Genomic DNA, 23662 nt, shown 5'->3' with positions numbered 1-23662 from the left:
TCCCAGTTGAGCATCTTAAAGGCATATTCCAGAACAGTTATGAATAGTTTTGGCGAGAGTGTGTCGCCTTGTCTTACGCCGCGTTCTATGCTTATTTGTTTGGTTTTATCATGTAACTTAACACTCATTGTTGCCTCTTTATAAATATTATAGATGAGTGTACTGTAACGGTAGTCAATGCGGCATTCATTTAGAGCTTCTAAAATGCTATCCAGCTCTATCGTGTCAAAGGCTTTATGAAAATCCACGAATGCTAGGACAAGGGGTTTATTATATTCTATTGACTTCTCAATTAGTAACTTGACTGCCTGCAGATGGTCGTTTGTCCCAAAGTTTGATCGAAATCCAGCTTGTTCTTTTGGCTGGTAAAAATCTAGCTTCTTTTCTACTCTTGATGTCACTACTTTTGTAAAGAGTTTGTATAAGTGGTTTAGCAGGCTAATGGGTCTATAATGTTGTAAGTCTGTCTTATCTCCCTTCTTATGCAAAAGTATTGTTACTGCGTTTTTCCATTTTTCAGGTATCGACTTTTGATGAAGGCATAAGTTGAAGAGATTTTTTATTTTACCTATAAGAATGTGGCCTCCGTTTTTAATGGCCTCTATTACGACTCCATCTTCACCTGGTGCTTTTCCATTTTTCATTTTTCTCAGTGCTTGATGGATTTCGCTAGTGGTTATCTCTGGTAGTATTTCGGAGCCTTGGTTTATTATTTTCTTTGAAACCGCTTCCCTCAGATTATTTTGATTCAGCCTTTGGCTCCTATATAGTTCCAAATAAAATTCTTCTACGATATTTAGTAAATCTTCTCTGTTTGATGTTATTTCGCTGTTTTTATTTTTTAATTTATGTATTTCGCATTTTCCGTTGGTCAATTTCCTTCGTAAAACTTTCAAACTTTTATTTTCTTCTATGGTTTTCTGGATGCTTTGAGTTTTATACTTCCTTAGATCTTTTCTGATTTCCTTTGACACTTTCTTGTTGATGTCTCTTAACGCACTTTTTTCAGTATTTTCGCTTCCTCTCATTTTACTTCGCGTTTTGATTAGTTCTCTAGTTTCTGGGCTTATTTTTTCATCTCTCTTCTTTTTTGGGCAGTTTTTTCGTTGACTTTCTTCAATGGCTCTAATTATGTTTTCATTTAAGTTATTTATACTTTCATCTGAAGTTGTATTTCTTTCCAAAGCTGCGTTTATATGGTGTTGGTATTTATCAATATTTAATGGGAAAGTCCAGGCTTGCAAGGTTTTCTTTTTTATCAAACGATTTCGTTCTTTTTTGAGGTCTATTTTTATTGTGGCTCTTACCATTCGATGGTCACTTCCTGTAGTAAATTTATTTAGGACGCTCACGTCTGTGATAATCTGTTTTTTGTCGCTGATAATGTAATCTATTTCATTTCTTGTTTTACCATCAGGACTTTCCCACGTCCACCTTCTATGTAGTTTTTTAACGAAAAAACTGTTCATTTGGAACAAGTTATTCTGTAGCAAAAAGCCTAAAAGTGTTTCTCCCCGCTCATTTCTACCTAGAGTTCCAAAATTTCCTAGTGATGTCTCTGCTTGGTCTTCTTTAAGGCCTAATTTTGCATTAAAATCCCCACACAGGATTGTAAAGTGGGTGGGTGTGTCTTTTAGAGCTACAGATATATCATCATAAAAGTCTTCAACTTCTTCGTCTGGATGTTGTGTTGTTGGAGCGTATACCTGGATAATTTTCAGTTTATACCTGTTGTTGAGCTTTAGGGTTACATAGGCAACTCTTGTAGACACACTTTTTATATCAACTACGTTTTTCTTATGTTTTTTATGGATGAAGAAACCGACCCCTCCAACTGATTCGGTTTCGGAGCCAATGCTATAGAAGAGGTGTCCTGATTTCAGCGTCTTTAAGTTTTCACCACGGTGTCGTATTTCGCAGACTCCTATTACGTCCCATTTAATTTCTTTGATTGCATCTTCCATTTCGAAGAATTTTTCTTCTGACAATAGAGTTCTGGCATTATAGGTGGCAACGTAGAATGAAAAGGGTTTTCGTATTTCTCGTTTCGTCAGTTTTTTGTCCCCCCCAGAATCCTTGGGACAGACTGATAAATCAGTGTGAGACTCTGGATTTATCCTACTCACCTGGGGTCTTTCCGTCTTTGTTTTAAAATCTGACATTTCGATTTATTTGAGGTCAAAGTCAACACCAGAGGAACAATAATAACAAAAAGTGTACAAATATTGGCATTTGCAGATGATGTTGATATCATAGCTAGAAGCAAAAGAGAAATGATAGAAGCATTTAATGCGATAGAAAGAGCGGCACAAAACAGTGGCCTAAATATTAATGAAATAAAAACCAAATACATGAAGGCCAGTAAATCGACAGGCCAAAGAAACCTACAGAATCTGACAATAGGAGACTATAACATCGAAAGCGTAAAAAATTTTACATATCTAGGTTCACTAGTCAGCGCAGATAACAATGTCAGCGAAGAAGCCAGTAGAAGAATACATATTGCTAACAAAACATATAATGGACTAATTAAACATCTAAGATCTAACAACATCACGAGAAAAACCAACTGCAAAATATACAAAACCCTGATAAAACCGGTCCTTATATATGGATCAGAGACATGGACACTGTCGAAAAGCGATGAGAACTTATTAGGTACGTTTGAACGAAAAATCCTCAGACACACACATATATATATATATATATATATATATATATATATATATATATATATATATATATATATATATATATATATATATATATATATATATATATACATATATATATATATATATATATATATATATATATATATATATATATATATATATATATATAAGGAGGTGAAAGAAAATGACGTATGGCGCAGAAGATATAATTTTGAACTATACGCAGCATACAACGAACCCGACGTCATAACATCCATAAAAATCGGACGTCTGCGCTGGATGGGCCATGTTGAACGAATGTTGGAGACCGAAACACCAAAACATATAATGAGCAAGCACCAGTAGGGATAAGGTCAAAGGGAAGACCCAAACTTAGATACATGGAACAAGTGGAACAAGATCTGAAAACACTTGAGATTACCCACTGGAAGAACAAAGCAAGGAACAGAACAGAATGGAGGAAAATCCTAGAACAAGCCAGGACCCAAAAATGGTTGTCGAGCTACTGATGATGATGAGATAGCAAGACAGCAGTCTGATTTTTGCATGAGAGTTAAATGAAAGGGTAACAAATCAATTGGAAGTTCTGTCCGACAAAATACATGGGACATTTTCGTAGTCTGACGTTTGAATCCTGTAACCTGTTCCACAATTAAAACTTCCCCTGTTCCAGTGTTCCCGTAAATCAAAGTTTGTCCAACTAGACACAAACTATTAACAAATTTTCAGCTTGCTATTAATACATTTTTTTTGGTACGTGGGATCCAGGGCTGTCCAGTCATAATTAAAAACCTGAATATCGGGAAACAACTTTCAAAATTGAACATTAGATGCCAGTAAAATCTCTCTACAAACAACCCTCTAAGAGTAGGGAGTGTTGGATTTTTGCAACACCAAGGAAATAATTTTACACTGGTTTTACACTTCTGAAGCTAGGAATGACTAAAGACACTTTTCACAACTAATATTTTATTACAATAACACAAACTTTTGGTATTAAAGTAATTTTTGTGTGGGATCGGACACACGCCCTACTTTCCCGTTTTTTATTATCTTATTATTCTATATAACAACACCTTGGCAACGAACTTTTTTTTGAATATTGCGCCTTTGTGTACACTTTGAATTATAGAACATAAAAACATAGAAACATCTTTGTGAAGTGTACACAAGGCGCAAACCACTAAATAAAATATTGAAACAAAATATAGTTTTACTAAATATTAATGTTGGGAATTTATTTCTCCAACATGCTGGGGGGCCTTGGTTTTGATACCAAAACAATATATTCCACCCCTTTTTTTTACACATTTTTTAAAGAATTTATTGCTTATATAAGTATAAAACTTTTACAAAGTTTTAAATTTAAATAGAAATAGTTATAAAGTTAAATTTTATTTATTATTATAAATTGAAAAAAAAAAAAAAAAATAATTTAAATTTGTTCATCGTTAATTGGAAGAACAGCAATTTTTGTGACAGAACGTAAGTATGTTCCCTTTTTAGTTTTTACTTCCACCACTCTTACCTTTCCGTCTTTACCAGGAATAACTTTATTAATCCTTGCTATAGGCCACCCAAAAGAAGAAACATTGTCCTCCTTTACAAGCACAAGCATGCCTTCTTGTAAATTTGGCAACGATTTTCTCCATTTAGGTCTGTTTTGAAGTTGTGTTAGATAATCTTGGTACCACCTTTGCCAAAAATGCTGCTGCATTTGAACACACAACCTCCAAAATTTTAATCTATTTTCAGGAATCTCAGTTAAATTAGTTTCAGGGAAAGTTGTCAAAGGAGCACCTATTAGAAAATGACCTGGGGTCAAATATTCTAAGTCAGAGGAATCATTATTAATTGCCATAAGAGGCCTTGAATTTAATATTCCTTCAACTTGAGTAATCAAAGTATTAAACTCCTCATATGTTAAAATATTATTTCCCATCACCCTTTTTATATGATATTTAGCACTCTTCACCCCGGCCTCCCATAGACCCCCAAATACTGGAGAATAACTTGGGATGAAGCAAAATTCAATTTTATCATCAAGGCAAAAGTTGTTTAACTTAATGTTGTCGTTTAGAAGTTTTTGAAGTTGATTATTTGCTCCCTTGAATGTGGCACCATTGTCACAAAAGATCTTGGATGGTTTACCCCTTCTAGAAATGAATCTTTTTAATGAAGCTAAAAAAGTATCTGTTGTTAGATCAGAAAGTAACTCCATATGAATTGCCTTCACAGAAAAGCAAACAAACAATGCTATATATGCCTTTGTCGTTATAGACTTTCTAATCCGTGACTGTTTAATTTGGAAGGGACCACAGAAGTCTATACCAACATTCTGAAAGACCCTCGATGAACGTACCCTTTGTTCAGGAAGAGATCCCATTAACTGTTCACTGCACTTGGCCTTACATTTAAAACAGGTTACGCATTTGTGCAAAATCCTTTTAATTTCTTTAGTGGCACTAATAATCCAAAAATTTTGATTTAATGAACTTAAAACTTGTTTCGGACCTGCATGTAAAAGTCTTAAGTGCTCTCTGTGAATCAAAAGATCAGTGATATGATTGTTTTTGGGAACGATCAAAGGATGTTTTTTATTAAAAGAAATATCTGAGTTCTCCAGTCTACCACCAACTCTTAACAGTCCCTGAGAGTCCAAGAAAGGATATAAAGAATTTAAATTAGACTTAATTGCTGTGTTGTTGGTTAGACATTTTATTTCCTCAGAAAAATGAAAACTTTGTTCATACTTAATAATGGTTTTAAGGCTATTTTCTAGTTCTACAACTGTTAAACTTCCAGTAATCTTTTTATTTTTATTCTTTATATTATTTACAAATCGTAGGCAATAAGCCACTATTTTTTGAAGTTTTGTTAAGCTAGAGAATTTTATGAAGAAAGATTCTGGTTTGACCTTAGCTAAAGTGACAACTTTATATTCAGGCAAATGGTCTGGAGTAGAAAATGGAATTTCAAAGTGCAAGAATTCAATATTTGAAAGAATTTCAGGACCATTAAACCAAAGATTGTTTGAATTAATTTCATGAGGTTCAAGTCCACGAGAAAGACAATCGCTGGATTTTCCTTAGTGTTTATATACAACCATTTAAATTCGGATGTCATTTCTTGAATTTTAATAATTCTATTGGCAACATAGGGATTCAATTTCAAAGGTTCGGATTTTATCCAAGCTAAGACAATGTTTGAATCTGAATATAAAAATACCTTACTGACTTTATCTTTTAACAGTTCAAAAACCTTGTGAGATAGTTTTGAAAGCAACAAAGCACTGTTCAGTTCAAGTCTTGGCATAGTTAGTTTTTTGTTTAGAGGAACAATCCTAGATTTGGAACAAATCAAATTTACATGTACTTTATTTTCAAAAATAGTCCTCGCATAAATAACAGCTCCATATGCAATCAAGGAGGAGTCACAAAAGCCAACTATTTCAATATGAAGAGCACCAGTAAAGTTTAAATTTCTTTGGACAGTCACTGTGGGCATGCTCATTAAGCTTTCAACAAAATTTTTCCAAGTGTCAAGTAACTCACTGGAAATTATAGCATCCCATTTGACCTTACTTAACCAAAGTTTTTGCATAATTACCTTAGCAGCTACTAAAACTGGGCCCACTAATCCCAAAGGATCATAAAATTTGGAAACAAAACTGAGAATCTGTCTTTTAGTTACACATTCATTTATATCAACTTTTGGACAACTAAATTTAAAATTATCTGTTTTTGTGTCATAAGTCAATCCCAGAGTCTTTACCGTTAAATCGTTTTTGCTGATGTTAATTTCATCAAAATTTTGTTTATTTTTAGGAATATCATTTAAAATTTGTAAATTATTTGAGCACCATTTGTGCAACTCGAAGGACCTTAATTTGAGCAGCGAGATAAGTTCATTTTTTAGTTTTATCGTTTCTTCGATTGTGTCACACCCACACAAAATATCATCAACGTAGGTGTTATTAAGAAGAGCTTTAGAAGCCAAAGGATAGCGTTTACCTTCAGTTCGGGCTAATTCTACCAAACATCTGGTAGCTAAAAAGGAAGAACTTCTTAAACCATATGTTACAGTTTGAAGTTGAATACATTGTAAACTGCCATTTTTCTCTCGCCACAAAATATTTTGTAACTGGCAATGGTCTGGATGTACCAAAACCATTCTATACATTTGTTTAATATCTGTCAAAAGGACGTAATTATATTTTCTAAAAAGAACAAGAATATCGAAGAGCTCATTTTGAACTACAGCACCATTATAGAGATAATCATTGATGCATTTTTTCTTTTTTGATTTCATGCTGCCATCAAAGACTACTCTTAATTTTGTTGTTTTTTTGTCTTCACGTATCACTGGATGGTGAGCCATGAAGTATAAAGAACCACTATTTAAGTCATATGTACTAAGACTTACTATTTTTGCATGCTTTAGAGCTAAATATTCATCAATAAAACTTTTGTATTGAGAGTACAGCTCAGGATTGACTTTAAATCTTTTTTCTAGATTTTCAAAGCGTTTTAATGCTACAGAAAATGAATCTCCTAAATCCAAATCAGGTAGATTTTGTTTTAATGGTAATTTAACTTGGTATTTATTATTTATTACTTGCAAAGAATTTTCAAAATTAATCTCACAAGCTTCCTGCTCTGTCGAATATTCCGGAAAAATTTCTGGAACCTTCTCGGTTTCCCAAAATTGAGAAACAATATTTTCTAAATTATTTTTCATGCTTAAATGAAAAGCAGAAAAATTACAAATTTGTAGTGATGGAGCAGAACCACTAACTATGAACCCAAATAGAGTATTTTGTAATATAATCTGGTCTACTTGTATTTTATCGGAGAGCAAAATATGAAATGAAATATTTGCCCCAAACAATATATCAATTGTGCCAGATTTATTGAAGTCATCATCAGACAATTTAATATTTTTAGGAATATTTAAATTTGAAACATTGAAATTTGTTTGTGGTATATCACTAGTAATTTTATCAACCACAGAACATTTTATATTTGTGCTATAATCAAACACACATGACTCAATTTTTAAATTTACAGCCTTTTGCACATTGGTAATATTCTCAGAAATACCTAAGATATTGACATTATTATTAAATGTTTTTAAGTTTAATTTACTTACCAATCTACTTGTTACTAATGATATTTGAGATCCTGTATCCAGGAGACCTCTGGCAGTGATATAATCACCCCTTTTTGTTCTAATTTTTACCTTCACTGTTGGTAACAGAACATTATTAATGTTTTCATTTATTGAACCAAATGTAGTCACCCTATCGTCTGCATTACCACTGTTACCCTGTCCAGTGCTGTCTAATGGAGTTTGTCTGTCCACATGCAGAAGAGAATTATGTTCTTTTCGACAAACTGAACACCTGAAACTCATTTTACACCTACCAGGATGATTATTCAAACAAATTCGACAAGCCTTATGACTGTCTATAAAAGACACTCTATCATTTACTGAAACAGATTTGAAACTGGAACAATTATAAATTTTATGGCCTGAGGATGAACAAAAGCTACACCTGGTTTCTAATTTGACTTTACTTGTAGCCAAGTGAGTTTTTTGATACCTTTCTTTGTTAGTGCTACATTTTTTATCTGGAGTGGTTACAGTTTCTAAAGCTGTAGCCCTATTTTCAATATAAGATAAGAAATCTTTTAAATTTGGCAATTTTGAGTTGTCCCTATCAATTTGAAATGATCTATTAGTATAGTGATCTAGTTTTTTAGTTAAAATGCAAATAAGGATCATATCCCAACTTTCTACGGGTTGCTTTAAGTTTTTTAGTGCACCTAACTGCTGTCTCACTTTACTAATGAACTCACGTAAGGCGGTGGAAGTTCCTTTTTGAATGGAGGGAATGTCAAGTAGTGAATAAATGTGAGAATTTATTAATATTGTTTCATTGTTATAACGGTTATCTAACATTCTCAATGCATCATTATAAGAGTCATTTGTTAGAGGTAGATCATTTATTAGGCTTCTTGCCTCTCCTTCCAAATGATTCTTTAAATGAAAAAGTTTTTCAACATTTTGCAGTGACTTATTTCTATCAAAAACAGCTAGAAATAAATCTATAAAAGGTCTATAACTTGTTAAATCTTTGCCGTCATAACAAGGAATTTCTATTCGTGGAATATTTGAAGAATAAAAAGAATTATTTACATCTTGTGGATTAGTACTTACGCTCTGTATTACTGTTTTTGAGAGTTGACTATTAATTTTAGCTAATGTGTCAAAGTATTCCTCTCTAATATTATCAATGGAATCTGCATACCCCTGTTCACAACATAAAATTTCACAATGAAGATCTTGAAGTTTATTAAAATTTTCTATTAGTAAGTCTTTCCTAGTTTGTAATTGATTAATTATTAATTCAGAAATTTCTTTGTCCAAATGTTTTTCAACAAACCTTGTAATAGTTTTAATAGACTGAATTTCTTGAGATTTTTTAGTTTTTAGCATTTCAATATCCTTTTTAGCGGGCATTTTTTTTTTTATATGAATCTACCTAAAACTTAAAAGGTAAAAAAAACTATTTTAAATATCAAAATAACAAAAATGTTGACGATTATTTACAAACCAAAACACAAACAGTCAATTTATTTAATTTTGTATTCACTGTCAATGTCAGTTTTCTGTCACTTCATATATGATCGATTTCATAAAACATCGATTATTTCTCTCGATCGCTTGATAACCATTCGACGTCGGTCGTTCGCCCTCTTTTACATAGATGGCGCTATTGTATGAGCTTGACGTTTTACAAAATTAATTTTTTAATGATTTTTCTTTTTTGTAATTTCTTTTCTAATAATTTCTTTTTTGTTCAATAATTTCTTCTTTTTTTTTATTAGGTGTGTTTCTTACCTTCTGGAAATTGAGTAATTCCTAGCTTCTTTTTATTTCCGGCTCGACTGGATCAAACTTGATGTTGGATTTTTGCAACACCAAGGAAATAATTTTACACTGGTTTTACACTTCTGAAGCTAGGAATGACTAAAGACACTTTTCACAACTAATATTTTATTACAATAACACAAACTTTTGGTATTAAAGTAATTTTTGTGTGGGATCGGACACACGCCCTACTTTCCCGTTTTTTATTATCTTATTATTCTATATAACAACACCTTGGCAACGAACTTTTTTTTGAATATTGCGCCTTTGTGTACACTTTGAATTATAGAACATAAAAACATAGAAACATCTTTGTGAAGTGTACACAAGGCGCAAACCACTAAATAAAATATTGAAACAAAATATAGTTTTACTAAATATTAATGTTGGGAATTTATTTCTCCAACAGGGAGATAAAGCGCTTAAATAAAAAATAGCAAAAATAAATCCTTGGATAACGGTGGGGTATAGAGATTTTCATAAAAATAAATTAATAAAGCAATTTTCGCCAACATTTGGGGATAGGCGCAAATTTCGGCTCCAATGTATGTTAAATGCATTCATTTTTTTTTTCGAATCTTGAGAAAACTAATAGGTATTTTTTTTTAATTTAAACGCAGAATGAAAGATCACGTTATTACCCAGGGCCGAAAGTCCCTAAAAACTTCTATAATGTTTATTTTAATAAGTTAAAGGGGTGAAAATAAAAAGAGAAAATTGGGTGTGATTTTTAATTTCAAATATCTCATTTAAAAGAAACTTTTTATTTATTCTAAGGGACTTTCGGCCCTCAGTAACAAGCTGGCGGTAATAAGATAGCCGGTGGTATCCAATAGACGCCGTACAGCGTGTATTGGAGACCACAGCCTTAGATCACGGTCTTATCTCTTAGATATTTCAAACTGCAGTGCCTGCTTCCACACATGAAGGGCGAAAGTTCTGATACGTACCTGTAAGTCCGGTTGTCCTCATTTTTGTCCATATTTAGAATTTAACTTCAGTTACTTTATACGAATTACCTAAAAGTAGGTAAAATCTGAAGAACGAAGGTGCTATAAATACGAACAAAAGGAGCATCGAGCGTCTAATTTATTGTCTTGGGATTATTTTTATAACCCCCCGTATAAAAACGTATAAAACTTACATTGCATATCTCAAGTTAAAAATTTCTACAACTTTGTAGTTTATAACAACTATTCATGAATCGTGCTGATATAAAAACAAGTGTTTGGGTTAGTAGGTACAGGCGGTTATTCTTTAAACAAATTTTGAAACCAGGGCTTCGGCTTAAACAGGCAAAAAGAGTACAGAACCTGAAAAAAGCGTTCCCTATGTTACTTAATAAATTTTGTTTTCAAATTCTTTGATAAATAGGTATTATTCGTTTTTATTTATAATTACCTACACAAAAATAAAAATTATGTGGTGTACATTAGTGTGTGCTTGTGTAGTTCAAAATGTATCCATCAAATTATAAAAAAAGAAACAAAAAGCGTATTAGAGCGGGTCCCCGGGGGGCCTGCGCCCTGGTTCCGCGGAACCATGCTCAGTACGCCACTGGAGGAGAAGAACTACAAAAAAGGATGTATAGCCTTATCCAGACGATATGGGAAGAGGAAAATATGCCCAAAGATTAGACCAAATCTCTATTATGCCCCAAATACAAAAAGGGAGATAAATTGGCATGTGAAAATTACAGAGATAGATGTTAGATACTTGTTACAAGATATTAGCCACGATGCTAAGAGAGAGACTAAACAGTTTTGCGGAAGATAAACTAGGTGAATATCAGGCCAGTTTTAGAGTTAATAGATTAGTAAGAGATCAGATGATCACATTAAAGGAAATCCAGACTACCTGCTATGAACATAAAGTATCCCTCCATGCGTTGTTCCAAGATTTTAAACAAGCCTATGATAGGATAGCGATAGCGATAGCGGAGCTAAGTGATGGAATCTCTATAAACGGAAGAATAGTAAATAACATAAGATTCGCAGATGACACCGTTATAATGCAGACACCCTGGAATCGCTACAAGAATTGCTAAATAAAATTAACCATTATTGCATTCGATACGGACTAAAAATAAACAAGAAAAAAACTAAATTTATGATTGTCTCAAAAACAGAATATGGAAATAAAAGGTTACTGATAGAGCAAACCCAAATAGAAAAAGTTAAGACATACAAATATCTGGGAACCTGGGTTGATGACAAAAATGACCAAAGCAAAGAAATTAAAGTCCGAATTGAAACTGCAAAGCAAGCATTTATAAAAATGAAGACACTGCTTACAAACAAAGACCTTCAGTTGCCTCTCAGACTGAGGGCTCTAAGATGCTACATATTTTCTATATTGCTATACGGAATGGAAGCTTAGACACTGAAGAGACAACACATAAGAAGAATAGAAGCGTTCGAAATGTGGTGTTATAGAAGAATATTGAAAATTCAGTGGGTTCAAAGGATTACCAATGTTGAAGTGCTACGACGTTTAAATAAGGAGTTAGAAATTATGAAAAGTATAAAAACTAGAAAACTGGAATATTTGGGTCACATTACCAGAGGAGAAAAATATGAGTTGCTGAGAATTATTATGCAAGGAAGGATCCAAGGAAGAAGAAGCATAGGAAGAAGACGCATCTCCTGGCTGAGGAACCTTAGAGAATGGTTTAACTGTAGTTCATTACAACTATTCAGAGCAGCAGCCAACAAAGTGACCATAGCCATTATGATATCCAACCTCCGATAGGAGAGGGAACTTTAAGAAAAAGAAGATGATAGGATAGGAAGAAAGAAAATGTATAAAGTACTAAGCTCTTTGGGTATACCCGCAAAACTGATAAGGTTAGTAAGAATGACTTTGAATAGGACACGAAATCATGTAGTATGCAGAGGTTTCTCATCGGAGGAATTCGAGGTGAACACAGGGCTTAGACAAGGAGATCCGTTATCCACAGTACTTTTTAACTTAGTACTGGAAGCAATAATCAGAAATAGTAAAAATATTACATCGAGTAAAATATTACATTGAGTGAAAATATTACATCAACTATTTTGCCACAACAATATCCCATTTCCTATCTCCCTAATTCAAGAAAGGTCTCGAATTCATTCTTTATAAAACCAGTCAATAAATCTGAACTGATCCAAACAATTAATAGTATCAAAAGCAATTCTTCCTGTAGTACTGATGATCTATCGATAAAATTTTTTTCTAATCTTCCAGAAAATGTGTTAGAAGTCCTCATCTCACTAATTAATGATTCTTTTGAGAAAGGTAAATTTCCAGGGTGCCTGAAGACAGCCATCATTATTCCTCTTCATAAGGGTGGTGAAATATCTAGTACCTGCAATTATAGACCTATTACACTACTACCGGTACTCTCCAAAATTACTGAGAGACTCATAAAAGCCCGACTTATGTCCTTTCTAGTTGAAAACAACATTTTATCACAAAATCAGTTCGGCTTTTTAAATAATAAATGCACCACTGATGCCATGTTTTCTGTACTACATGAGGTTTATCAAGCACTGAACAATAATCTTCACACTGCCATCGTTTTTTGTAACTACACCAAAGCTTTTGATTGTGTAAATCACAACAATTTGATTAAAAAACTAAATTTCTACGGAATTCGAGGTATTTCTTTAGATTGGTTCCAATCTTACTTGGATGATAGGAAACAACTGGTTAGAGCAAATGATACAGACTCTAGTCTCAAAAACATTGTATGTGGGGTACCTTAAGGTTCAGTATTGGGTCCTCTACTTTTCCTTATCTTTATGAATGACATCACTAGTTTAAAAATCGATGGAAAAATCTTTCTTTTTGCTGACGATAAAAGTATCACTTGGAGCAACTCAAACATTGTAACTCTTCATGCTATTATAACTTCTGATCTACTTACAATAAAAACCTGGTCTGACTCTAATTTACTCTCATTTAACGTAGATAAAACAGTAGCATTGTCTTATAAAGGAGCTCTTCAACCCTTACCTCTTAATAACAGCCAGATCAGTATCGTTGATTCTGTAAAATTTCTTGGTTTTTTTTAGACAGCAACCTTAAATGGTCCCTCCATATCGATTTGTTAAGAAAGAAACTCTCTTCAGCTTGCTATGCTATAAGATCTGTTTCGAATGAACTCAATCTAGCATCTTCCAAAATAACATATTTTTCTTTGTTCGAGTCACATCTTCGTTATGGTTTTCCTTATTGGGGTTCTGGTACAGCTGCCCAATTCGAAGTTATTTTCAAATTACAAAAAAGAGCAATAGGATATCTGTTTGGCCTCAGAAGAACAACACATTGCAGAAGTTACTTCAAAGATCACGGAATTTTAATCCTTCCATCTTTGTATGTTTTAGAAACTGTTTGCTTAATTCGTAAACATCTACATGTCTTTCCACCAAGACTTAATCATAACTACTACACGAGAAATTCTACGTTTAACGTCTATTTGCCGACCCCGTCCTCGGAGTTACTAAAGAAATCTATATTATACTCCCCGAAAAAACTTTACAACCATCTCCCTCTACAACTTAAATCTGCAGCATCTTTCCCCAAATTCCGTAAACTGACAAAAGCCTACCTATCTGAAAGACCATATTATTCAGTAGAAGATTTTCTTAATCAATAACTAAGAAATTATAGTACCCTTTGCACGAGTAGTATTTTTATTTTTTTTTCTCTATTTGGGTGTCGTATGCAGCAGCTTAACTTTTAAAACTTTCTTTATAGCCCAGTAAATGAACGGGAAATTCGGCGATACCGTGTAATTTTTAGGGGCAACTCAGAATTGCATGAAAATTTGGATTTAGGTTCTACTTACCCTCCACTTCAAAGTTGAAATTTTGCCGTTGGTTGCTTTTACTTGGGGGGTGACAGTCACCCCTTCTCAGTGGTGAAAAAACATATGTTCAGGATAAGACCGGAAATGGATAAATTGACTGATTTTAAGCAACTTTTGTTCTATAGAGTTTTTTACGTAAGTCAATACTTTTCGAGTTATTTGCCATTGAAAATGTTGATTTTTCGACAAAAAAACTACGTTTTCAGACGGTTTTTCGCAAATAACTCAAAAAATAAATATTTTATCGAAAAAGGTATTCTTAGCAAAAGTGTAGCTTATAAAAAACCCAAAAAAATGGTGTATCAGTAAAGTCTATCAATCAAATAAAAATAAAGTTGTAGCTCACGAAAAATACGTTCTTATTCGTCTAATGCCAAATCAAATATTTCAAGGTGAATTCACCGAAAAATTAAACACTTTTCGGGAAAAACCCATTTAAACTTTTTTCAAGTGTTTATAAAAAGCTTTGTTTTAATTATTAACAATAGTTTTATCATTAAAAATAAGCGAGTTACGGTCAAAATAAAGTTGGCCTTTTTTAAAGTCTTTTTTAAATAAAGTCTTTTTTTTTGTAAAAAATCATGAAAATCTTGCCGTGTTTAGCTCTCCAAATGAAATTAATCGCTACCGCTTTACAAACAATTTACTTAAATACTTATCTATTTTTTATATGATCTGTAAGTCTCACCGGTTTAAAGTGTTTATTTTTGAAAGGGTTATAATTAAGAAAGCTTGAATGGGTCAATAATCACGAGTGTATGCAAATTTTGAACAGCCATATCTTAACCAATTTTTGTCTTACGGAGAAACAAAATGAAACTAACATATTTATAATAGCAAAACCTATATTTTCTTACTCTTTAAGATTTTTCTTATCACTAATACTTTTTAAGTTATTTTGAAAGAATGAAATTTTTCAAAAATTTTTAAATTTTTTTTTACTACAAAACCAAATGTTTTCAAAAATAAGCACTTCAAACCAATCAAACTTACAGATCATATAAACAATACACATACAGTTAAGTTGGATGGTAAAGCCAAACGATTAATTTCATTTAGGGTGCTAAAACGAGGGAGGTTTTCACGATTTTTTTTTACCAAAAAAAAGGGGCCAACTTTTTTTTTCAGTGTAACTCGTTTATTTTTGACGCTGTAAACTTTTGTAAAAAACAAATAATAAGCTTTTTTTCGATATAGTCTAGGCGCCAAATAGAGGTCACCGTGTCATTTTCAATTCTGATGGACAAACTCAACGGTTTCTTATGGATTTTTGGCTGCTGATTACGAATTTCGAGGGGGGATTTCGATCGGACTGGTCAAAAAATTGTTATAAACAATTTAATTGTTTATAAATTGTTTATAATGCTCTGGCTCATAAACTAAAAGAAACAGAAAAAAATGTTTCAAATAAAATTTGTTCCTTAATAAAAAACGAAGAAAGAACCGTTTACTAAACTTAAATCCGACAATCAGAACTCAAGATATTGTAAAATTAGTGCACAATGCAAATTTCAAATTGCAAAATAAGTACTATTCGAAGCTTTATCGATCGTAACTCGGCTTCTGCGCATGCAAATGAGCCCTATAAGATGTCCTTTTAAAGCCTAATTAAGAAGCTTCCAAACAAAGTTTGTTAAATTATCTGATCTTTATTTGTTTTAAAGTTATACCCGTTTAAAGTTAAAATTTTCTCAAAAAAATTGTACATTAATTTGTTTATAAAGGTTTCAAGCAAACTTGAGCTATAAATATTTATACTTTAATTAACAATAATGATAAAACAACTCAAATGGAACAATTTGAGCTTAAGAAAATGTTCGTAAGTTTATTTTTGGCTAAGATGTCGATATTTTAATGGCGCGCTATGAGGCGCAAGATTGGCTCACAGTCAAGTAAGTATGTATTCTTCGACGCTTTATCGATCGTAACTCGGCTTCTACGCAAGCAAATGAGCCAATATGTGATATCCATATAAAAATCGATGGAGTTCTTTTGCAGCATCATCATTGCATATAAAACGAGAATTTATGATGTGGCGGCATACACACAATTGACGGGCCTTGATGATGCTGCAAAAGAACTAGATCCACTTTATATGGATATCATATAGATAATTAGACTCTGAAGCCTCAAAAAGTTTTAGTTTTACTGCCTACAAGAACAGACTTATACCACCATGTAACTGTTAAAATTTGGCTAAGAACTTATGCAGATGTAAAAAAGTTGATATTCCCTGTATATCTCTATGCAGATTTGCAGATGCATGAAAAAAATGTTTGTAAAAATAGTACTAATAAATAATATCAACTTATTTTTTAGTTATACTTCTGAAATATTAGTTTTTAATGTTTTTTTTTTTCTCATTTAGTGCAAAAAATAGAAGACAAAGTAAATAGAATGAAAGGTGTTACGAGGTACAGTATGATGATTTAATTATAAGAATTATATGATAAAATTTTATTAGGATCTTCAAAAATGAAAAATGAAGATAACGTATGTATACATAGAAATTATAATTTGCATCGAGAAGTTAGCGCGTGAACCTTTACGAGTTGAGCCGATCTTGCGCCTCATAGCGCGCGCCATTAAAATATCGACATCTTGGCTAAAAATAAACTTATGAACATTTTCGTAACCTCAAATTGTTCCTTTTGAGTTTTTCTATCATTATTGTTCATTAAAGTATAAATGTTTATAGCACAAATTTGCTTGAAACCCTTATAAACAAATGAATGTACAATTTTTTTAAGAAAATTGTAATTTCAAACGGGAATAACTTTAAAACAAATGAAGATCAAGCAATTTAACAAACTTTGTTTGGAAGCCTGTTAATTAAGCTTTAAAGCGACACCCTCTAAGACTCATTTGCATGCGCAGAAGCCGAGTTACGATCGATAAAGCTTCGAAAAATACTTATTTTGCAATTTGCAATTTGCATTGTGCACTAATTTTACAATATCTTGAGTTATAATTGTTAGATTTAAGTTTAGTAAACGGTTTTTTCTTGGTTTTTTATTAAGGAACAAATTTTATTTGAAATATTTTTTTTCATCTCTTTTAGTTTATGAGCCAGAGCCTTATAAACAATTTATAAACAATTAAATTGTTTATAACAATTTTTTGACCACTCGGATCGAAATCCCCCCCGAAATTCGTAATCAGCAGCCAAAAATCCATAAGAAACCGTTGAGTTTGTCCATCAGAATTGAATATGACACGGTGACCCCTCTGGCGCCTAGACTAATACTTTAAAAATGTTAATAAGGTTTTCCCGAAAAACGCTTCTTTCTTCGGCGTTTTCGCGTTGCATTATTCGATTTGGAATTAGACGAATAAGAACGTATTTTTCATGAGCTACAACTTTGCTTCTACTCAATTTGTAGACTTTACTAGTACACCATTTTTTTCTTTTTTTTTTATAGGCTACACCCTTACTAAAAATATTTTTTTCGATAAAATATTTACTTTTTGAGTTATTTGGGAAAAACGGTCTGAAAACGTAGTTTTTTTGTCGAAAAATCAACATTTTAAATCGCGAATAACTCGAAAAGTATTGACTTACGTAAAAAACTTTATAGAACAAAAGGTGCTTAAAATAAGTCAATTTATCCATTTCCGGCCTTATTTTAAACACGCGTTTGTCACCCCCGAGAAGGGGTAAATGTCAACCCCCAAGTAAAAGCAACCAACGGCACAAATTCAACTTTGAAATGGAGGGTAAGTAGAACCTAAATCCAAATTTTCATGCAATTCTGAGTTGCCCCTGGAAATTACACTCCAAAACGGTCATTTATTGGGCTATTATTAACTACTAGGTAGACTATGCATTTGCAATCTATTTTAAATTTTGCAATTGATTATTTGTGTTTAACTTTTATACGGTTATTATTATTTTAAATATATTGACGATTTATGTAATTTTAGTAAATTGGATTGTGATCGTTTTGTTTTCTTGACTTTTATAAGCTTTGTCGATAAAATTGTACAATTTTTCATGACAATAAAGCTTATTTCTATTCTATTCTATTCTATTCTATTCTAAATAACCGAGTGAAAACGACCGGATCCATCTTCAACAATGAGCATCAATGTCTGGCCTTCGCTGATGATTTAGGACACGTGATAAGAATGGAAAGGAAGTGGATGCCAAGGATGATCCTAAAACGGGGCCCAATGACGAAAAGGAGGAAAGGAAGGCCCAGAAAAAGGTGGTTTGATAGTGTAGGGGAAGGTGGTCTATAGTGGGACACTTTTGAACATTTCAGTCTTTCGGTTGCATCTCTTATTTTTATAAAGGTTTGAACGTATAAAATCACTGCTTTGAATATCCTCGATTATGTGTCAATTGGAATTTGAGATAAAGTTAATAGAAAGGACTGCATAATCATTGTCCCAGTATGAACCATTTGTCCCAGTATGGACCAATATTGGTTCATAGTGGGACTCCTATTGGTTTATATGGGGACACATATGGTCCATACTGGGACCGTATAGTTGAAGCAGGAGATAAGTAGGTGTTGATGGGGAATCAATATTAAAAATATTAAGAAATTTATTTATATAAAAATTAAGATTACAGAAAGCATTTAAAACATTTTAAATGGAGAAAAATCAAACTGGAACTGTAGCTGATTTGCTGAACGTTCCGTTGAACCTATTGCGCTAGGTTTTGGTAAAACCCTAACAATACTATCTTGTTCTATTGTGTCTATATCTTCTTTCTCGGGATAAGTAAATGTATTACCCAATGTTTTACGAAGGAAGGAAATCACATAGTCACCGTTAATAATATCTTCAACACATCCAGTATAATGACGAACAGTTTTTTTGGTAGGGTATTTCACAATAACAAAATCGCCAATATGAATATCTGGCTCTAAATCATTGTCCTCATCGTCACAAAGTGCGTTTAATTCCATGTCGTCGTCTGTTTCGGACTCTTCAGAGCTTGATTGGCGTTTGTACCTTTTGTTAGGTAATAAATCTACACTACATATGTTCTTATTTTTTTTTAGTTTCTATTTTTTGTAATGCTCCAAACACTTGTTTTGTGACTTTCTGTTTCTTGTTTTCTTTTAACTGTTTCTTTTCTTGTCTTTGTCTATACTCTCTTCTATTTTATCTTTTATAGGAGTGTCTGTAAGTACTAGTGATTGCCCCTTCTTTCTTTTGGTGGTATTTTTTCTAGGAGGTGCTTTTGGATGAGGCCTAATGACTTCAGGTGTTATTAATATTGATGCTCTAGAATGAGAAGGTCCAGCTACTGGAGGTAAATCAGAAGGTTCAAAATAGGCAGTATTAATTTCATTTGAATCAACTGATATCTTTTCTATGGGAACAATATAAACCTCAGTGGATGACTGGGGTGGAGTGTTTGCTTCCGTTGTTGTAGTATTTTGAGGTTCTGGATTTGGTAAAGCTGCAACTCCAGACGGTCGATCTGTGACATAAGACATCATGAAATCTTGGTCTGTAAAAATGTTGGAATTCAGCGGACAAATTCCAGTTTTCTGGAAACCTTTTAAGATATTGGTTGGAGTAAAGGCTAAAGGAAATGCTTTACCAACAATTTCACTTATGTTATAAATTGTTAAAGGTGTACCCGGGTGATTAATCATCCATTCATCAGATGCTCTATTGTAGTATGACTTGAAGGGCCCATGGCAGGAAACATCCAAAGGCTGCAGCCGATGACTGCAGTGTGGTGGTATGGTCAATAATACTATGCCATTATCTTTTGCTTTCTTTAAAACATCAACTGCATAATGGCTTTCATGATTGTCCAATATAATTAATATCTTTTTAGCAGGAGAGCAGTTAGTATGTTTGATAATATGATCCAAACATTCTGAAAATGTGTTCGCAGTCATCCAACCTGAAGGAAATGCGGAACCACCAGAACCAGGAGGAGCGTGTTGTAACATTTTTTAGATAAATTTTTTTCTTGGGAAAACCATAAATGGTGGAATAAAAGTACCATTTGCAGATATTACAGAACACATTGTTACTAAAATACCTCGTTCTCCCGAAGTGATTTTTCCGACTTGTTTGCAACCAGTTTGCGCTAATATCTTTGGAGGCTTGTGAACAGTCGTAACTCCGGTCTCGTCTATATTATAAATGTCACTTGCACAAAATTTATACTTTTGAAGCACACTCGTTAGATTTTTAAAAAACTCACTAACATTGTGTTTGTTAAAGCTTGTCGCACGAGACAAACTGGTAGCTTCCGGTGTGCGTAACTTCAACCGCGAATTACGATGTCGGAAATTTTTCATCCATTCAGTCCCAGCAGCACCATTTAAATTCCAAGAGTCTGGTATAACAATTGAATTTGTGATGGCAAAAGAATAAGCCAAAATTCTAGTCTCTCTTTCAGTTAAACCGTAGCACATATAAGAGGCATCAAGTAAATATTGTGCCAACATAGCTTCTTGTGTTTCAGTAAATACGGATTTATACCCATGTTTTTGTGTAAAATCATACTTCTCTGTTTCATCACCTGAGAGAGCCTTATATTTTGAAACATGACGCTGCAAAGTCGATTTTGATATAGAGTTTATTGCTGCTGCTTCTCTTAAGGTTTTCTGACCGCTGATTAGTTGTAGGACAGCTTTCTTTATCTGGTTTGCTCTTTCCAAGTGAAGTAACGCACTATCTTCATAATGATCTTGTAGCTTTCCCCTCGCCCACTTAGGCATTGTTAAAAAATCTGTAACAAAATTAAACAAGATATAAAAATTATCATCTTTAATTGTTTTTTATTCAATTTGGCAACATTGATATGTTTTAAATATACAAAAGTTAAAAATATTTAATTAGAAACCTACTTTTAAATAAAAATCATCAGAAAAACGCTTAAAACATACACTATTTACATGCGTCCCAGTATAGACCACTTTTTTAGATGTCCCAGTATGCACCACATAGGTATTTCCCAGTATGAACCATTCCACGAAAAATAAATTCTAACTGATTACCTAAAATTGGCAACACGAAAACAAATATTTACTAGCCGATCTACTCTCTCATATCATAACCTCAAAACATACTAAGTATGGTTTTAAAATGTTTACTAATAAAAAAGTTATAAACGAAATTATTTGACTCCAAATGTAGAAATGACATATATTTACTTACCTTTTTATTGAAAATATTAAATATTTCTCTTATTATCGACCGGAAACCGCAAATTAATCACAAAACACAACGTGTCTGAACATATGACTCAACACAAGTGATTTGAGGTGTTCGACGCAATTTACAAGGTTGCCAGGTCATTTGTCCCACTATGAACCATGTCCCAGCATAGACCACTCTCCCCTACAGGAAGATCTCAGAAATGATGATTTAGGACACGTGATAAGAATGGAAAGGAAGTGGATGCCAAGGATGATCCTAAAACGGGGCCCAATGACGAAAAGGAGGAAAGGAAGGCCCAGAAAAAGGTGGTTTGATAGTGTACAGGAAGATCTCAGAAATGAGGGAGTTATTGGTTGGGAAGAAAAAGTTACAAACAGGGACAAATGGAGGAGAATTGTAAGTCGATTTAGTAGGCAAGGAGTATCACTGGACAAGAAGCCCACCCCACTTGATACAAGTGTTATAATATAGTATATTATTGTATTGTATTGTATTGTATCAATTGTATTTTTAGTGCTAGGCCTCTAAGCCTGTTGAGCTTTTAAAATAAATAATAATAAATAATGAATTCTTCCCCAGAGTTTGGATCCTCAATATTTTATTAATTCTGCCGTAATTCCGTCCAATTCTGGCGCTAGTGGCGCTTTACTGTTTTTTAGTTTCTTTATTGTTTGGACTACTTCTTTATAACTCGTATTTTAAATGTGCTGCTCCCCTGTATCATATATTGTCTCGTTTTGATCATTTCAATTGTCTGCATTTAGGTTTATCTCGAAGTATTCTTTCCATCTCATTATAATTTTTTGTTTTTCTGTTAGTAGTTCTCCAAAAATGTTGGGATATATCTCCATTCCATAATTTTGCCCCTCTCTCTGTATATTGGAGAGGCGATAATTTATTAGAGGCGACGTGATAATTTATTTATTGTTTTTTAGAGAGTTTACGTAGACACTTCAAATGTTCCCGACCCAGTCTACCAGATAGATGCCGTGGAAGCATTCAAAGAAGCTAAGGCACTTCATCCAGTTGACGGTATAGCTTTGTTAAAAACATTCTCCGAGTTGTTTAACGCCAAACATAAAGTATCTGGAGGATGGAAAGTTGCTGAAAAATATGACTACTTTTACAATCCAAATATAAACTACGTGTATGTTGCATTGGGAGTTATAGATGCTAATGGAGATAGGCTTGTTCTGATATTTAACTAAAAAAATAAACCATTTTAATTGTTAACTCTCAGCTTTTATTTCGACTTTCCAAATAAAGAAACATAATTCGATGTTTGTCTTTCAGTTAATCCCATTCTTATATAACAATAAAGCCATTTATTACTCCATAAATGCTTCCTTCAATGAATATTAGATTCATAAATACAACAGATAATGAACAAATCTAAAGTCTGCCACTCATGGTACTGCGGCGTCGTTAAATTTTGTCAAATTTGACTAATTGGCAAAAATTTTGATCGTGTGTGACCGTGCTTCCAATAAAATCGTACAATTTGACCACAAAGAGACTGGCCTGTCTGCTGCAGTAGGTACTGCACTACTGCAGAATTAATATCATCGACGATCTTGTCGAACGACACCGTAGTACCGTGAGTGGCCGGCTTAAGGTAAACTCGTGTAGTATACAACAGCTCAATACTTTTATACGGCCTACACACGTAAGGATTTATCGTACTGCTTATTGAACCTTAGGTCGTATCAAAAATCGTACTGCTTGCAGAACTGCAATATTGTCTACACACTGTACACACAGTGCAATGTATAGTGTTGCAGCAAATCGAATTGTGTCATAGTTATAAATAGAGCAGTGTTGTTCATAAACGAATGGTTATTAGTACGTTCTTTTAGGCAGGCCGCACATCAAAGAAACATGAAACATAAATCACGTTTCATGGAAATAAAACACTGCTAAACAAATAGACGTCCGGCCATTTATGAAGCTTTCCGAAAATAAAAATGTGTTATGAGCATGATTCACACTCGTTTCATTGGTAGGCGGACTTCAAGATTTGTTTAGACGTGTTTAATTTTCATGAAACGTGTTT

General features: G+C 33.1%; 1 protein-coding gene across 1 annotated transcript in view; it reads left to right on the top strand.

Annotated features, from left to right (window-relative positions):
- Positions 1-22888, top strand: part of LOC126879828 (uncharacterized) — a 41292-nt gene extending 18404 nt beyond the window's left edge. The window contains exon 2 of the mRNA XM_050643121.1: positions 22545-22888. Within this exon, the coding sequence (XP_050499078.1) occupies positions 22545-22817 (273 nt within the window). The 3' untranslated portion in view covers positions 22818-22888. The remainder of the gene's footprint in view (positions 1-22544) is intronic.
- Positions 22889-23662: the final 774 nt, after the last annotated feature.

The sequence above is a fragment of the Diabrotica virgifera genome, chromosome 2 (assembly GCF_917563875.1).
Source record: "Diabrotica virgifera virgifera chromosome 2, PGI_DIABVI_V3a".
Taxonomy (NCBI): domain Eukaryota; kingdom Metazoa; phylum Arthropoda; class Insecta; order Coleoptera; family Chrysomelidae; genus Diabrotica; species Diabrotica virgifera.
This window is presented reverse-complemented; position numbering and strand designations above follow the sequence as displayed.